Here is a 2,500-nt window from a genome sequence, read left to right as displayed (position 1 = left end):
ACAGCTCCTATTCACTAGACCAAGGTGAACAGGCTACAGAGTTTCTTTAATATTTATTTGTTGCCTGGCATCTAGAATAGGATCATTATAATTCATCAATGATTAAGCCTAAGCGCTGATTTTAAAATGGTTAGCTTTGTTTTAAGTGTGGCCGGACCTTTCCCGTTAGTTGTCTACAATAATTTGTTAGCGAGTGTTATCGCACGTTTACAGCCCGGTCTGATGACAAATAAATTAAATTATCATTCGATTGATTTTATCCTTCCTTTTCATTGGCCGAGAACCCACCACGTGACCTGCAAATAACTGCCTATCGATTTCTTCGATCTTCGGAAAATCTTCGTAACAAGTGGACGCGCGCGTGTCCCACGACAACACAATTTTCCCACGTAGGCTTGGATAAATTCTGCCGGCAGAATTTCGAGCAGAATAAGCTTTTTGAGGCGAGCATTCCGTCGGCAGAATAAGGCATTTTCGAGCAGAATTTGAGCAGAATGAGGGAAAATCAGCTGCACTAATGATATGCATAACAGTTGCAAGATGCTAATAAAAATATTCTCTGTTTCGTGTAATGGTAGTGATCTAAAGTAAGACGAATTACAATTTTGCTACGCATAATGAATATCTAGGTAATTAGTTTTCAGGGGTTAGGCCCAGGCTCCCTTCTATATTACAGAGCAGAATAAGGGTGTTCGAGCCGGAATTTCGAGCAGAATAAGCGATTTTTACGAGCATTGCCGGCAGGCAGAATAAGCCATTTTACGAGCAAAATTTATCCAAGCCTAGTCCCAAGAACACCCTGGTGATCATTTTTGGCACCAAAACTTGTTTTGTTATACCCAACAACGGATCAAATGCTGTTTTGAAGGAGGTGATTCTTCTACCGCATCCCTCAAATGATACGGTCCCTAGAGGAAGGGAGAAGCTACCTTTAGAAGAGAGAGGCCTTGTGATCACAGGACGCCTCAAAATAGTACGGTATGACACTCGACATTGCTCTCCAGCTGTAATGCCTTCTCTCCAATGCTTCAATCTGATCGTGGCTGATTCAAAAGACGTAAAAACTTCGGCCTCCCACGACTACGGCACGAAGAGTTTTCAGTCGATAGAAGAAAGCTTCTCGCTGATCCTCTCTTGAATCATTGGCAGAAATATTATGTGTATATGTCTGGTAGAGTGATCGCAAGGCTGTCAGAGAATAAGAGAATAAAAATCGTTCGTCTATCCAGATCAAAGGAACTTGTTGCACAACACGCTCGACTAACAAGATAATTTCGCAAATAAAGAGCATCTCCGAGCCTTCGATGAATTCGCTAAAAAGTCACGGAGATAAGCATTGTCCGTAATCAATTCCAAAATGGCGATTGCTTTCTCGACCTGTCCCACGTCGCATTACGGCACATACCGTAGAATTCCGAAAGTAACGTTAATTTTTTCCCGGGAGGGGGGGACTCGCATATGAAAGGGACGGGGATGCTTGTCGTCTCACTTAGGGGTGTAAATTTCGGATTTTGGTCTTACTTAGGGTGTTCTGGGAAAAACGCGATTATATTTAGCCGTGAAGATCTCGTTTAGGGTTTCCCGCAAAAAATATAACTGAAAATTTATGATGGTGCTTTTAAAACTACTAATACGTAAAAGTATTCGATGACGATGTCTTTGCAATCATTAAAAGGCACTGTATTTTTCATTTGTCTGTGTTTTGACAAGGTCTCCCTTAGGGGTCAAAAAAAGCTTGGGCCACGCCCAGATCAGTCTCCTTTAGGGGCTTAATTGCCAGTTTTCACTTGACGTCACAACCCTTTCCAAATATGGGCATCCGCCATAGTTGTGTCCCTCGGTCCGCGAAATGTATGGTAATCGTAAGTCATCTTTATCGACCTCTCCTGGTTTTTGTGGAATTTTTCGCTTCTATCATGGATTTAGCGGAAGATAAAGCTGAAGAAGACTTGGAGACCCTTTCGTTTAATATTCCTGTGTTGTCAGAGTACGCTAAAGCTTTAGACAAGCAAGTAAAGAGACGATATCTCGAAAAGATATCAATCGTAGGAGTTGACCCTGTCAGTATTCCTAGTGAGCAGTTTAATCCCGAGTGTTTGCCGCAAGTAGAATCGACTGATTTGCTTGGATATCTCGTCTTAGAGACAAGCTTTTATACAGGACAGCAGTTCAAAGCCTACAAGAGCTTGGAAGCGTTTAATCAGATGGTTTCTGGTTTCGTAACTTCTGTAAGAGGGTGCAAGATTTCCAATAAGCATGTGGTCGTTGCAAAAGTGCGGCACTCTCAACGAATGAATGACCCACTGGTGAACATTTGGATAATCGCCGACAGTGATGGAACCATTCTGTCCACTCACTGTTTAGGCTGCAAAGCTGGGCTCGCTGAGTCATGTTCTCACATCGCCAGTGTTTTATTTTACATTGAAGCTTGGATACGAATCAATGGCAAATTAGCTTGCACACAAGTAAAGTGTACATGGCTTCTACCCACTTTCGTGAA

The 2,500-nt window shown here is 42.3% G+C and overlaps 1 protein-coding gene across 1 annotated transcript in view; it reads left to right on the top strand.

Moving 5' to 3' along the window:
• The first annotated feature begins 1,916 nt into the window (after positions 1-1,916).
• LOC137989933 (uncharacterized) overlaps positions 1,917-2,500 on the top strand; it is a 942-nt gene continuing 358 nt past the window's right edge. The window contains exon 1 of the mRNA XM_068835510.1: positions 1,917-2,500. This exon is cut by the window's right edge and continues 358 nt beyond it. Within this exon, the coding sequence (XP_068691611.1) occupies positions 1,917-2,500 (584 nt within the window).

The sequence above is a fragment of the Montipora foliosa genome, unplaced genomic scaffold (assembly GCF_036669935.1).
Source record: "Montipora foliosa isolate CH-2021 unplaced genomic scaffold, ASM3666993v2 scaffold_481, whole genome shotgun sequence".
NCBI lineage: Eukaryota > Metazoa > Cnidaria > Anthozoa > Scleractinia > Acroporidae > Montipora > Montipora foliosa.
This window is presented reverse-complemented; position numbering and strand designations above follow the sequence as displayed.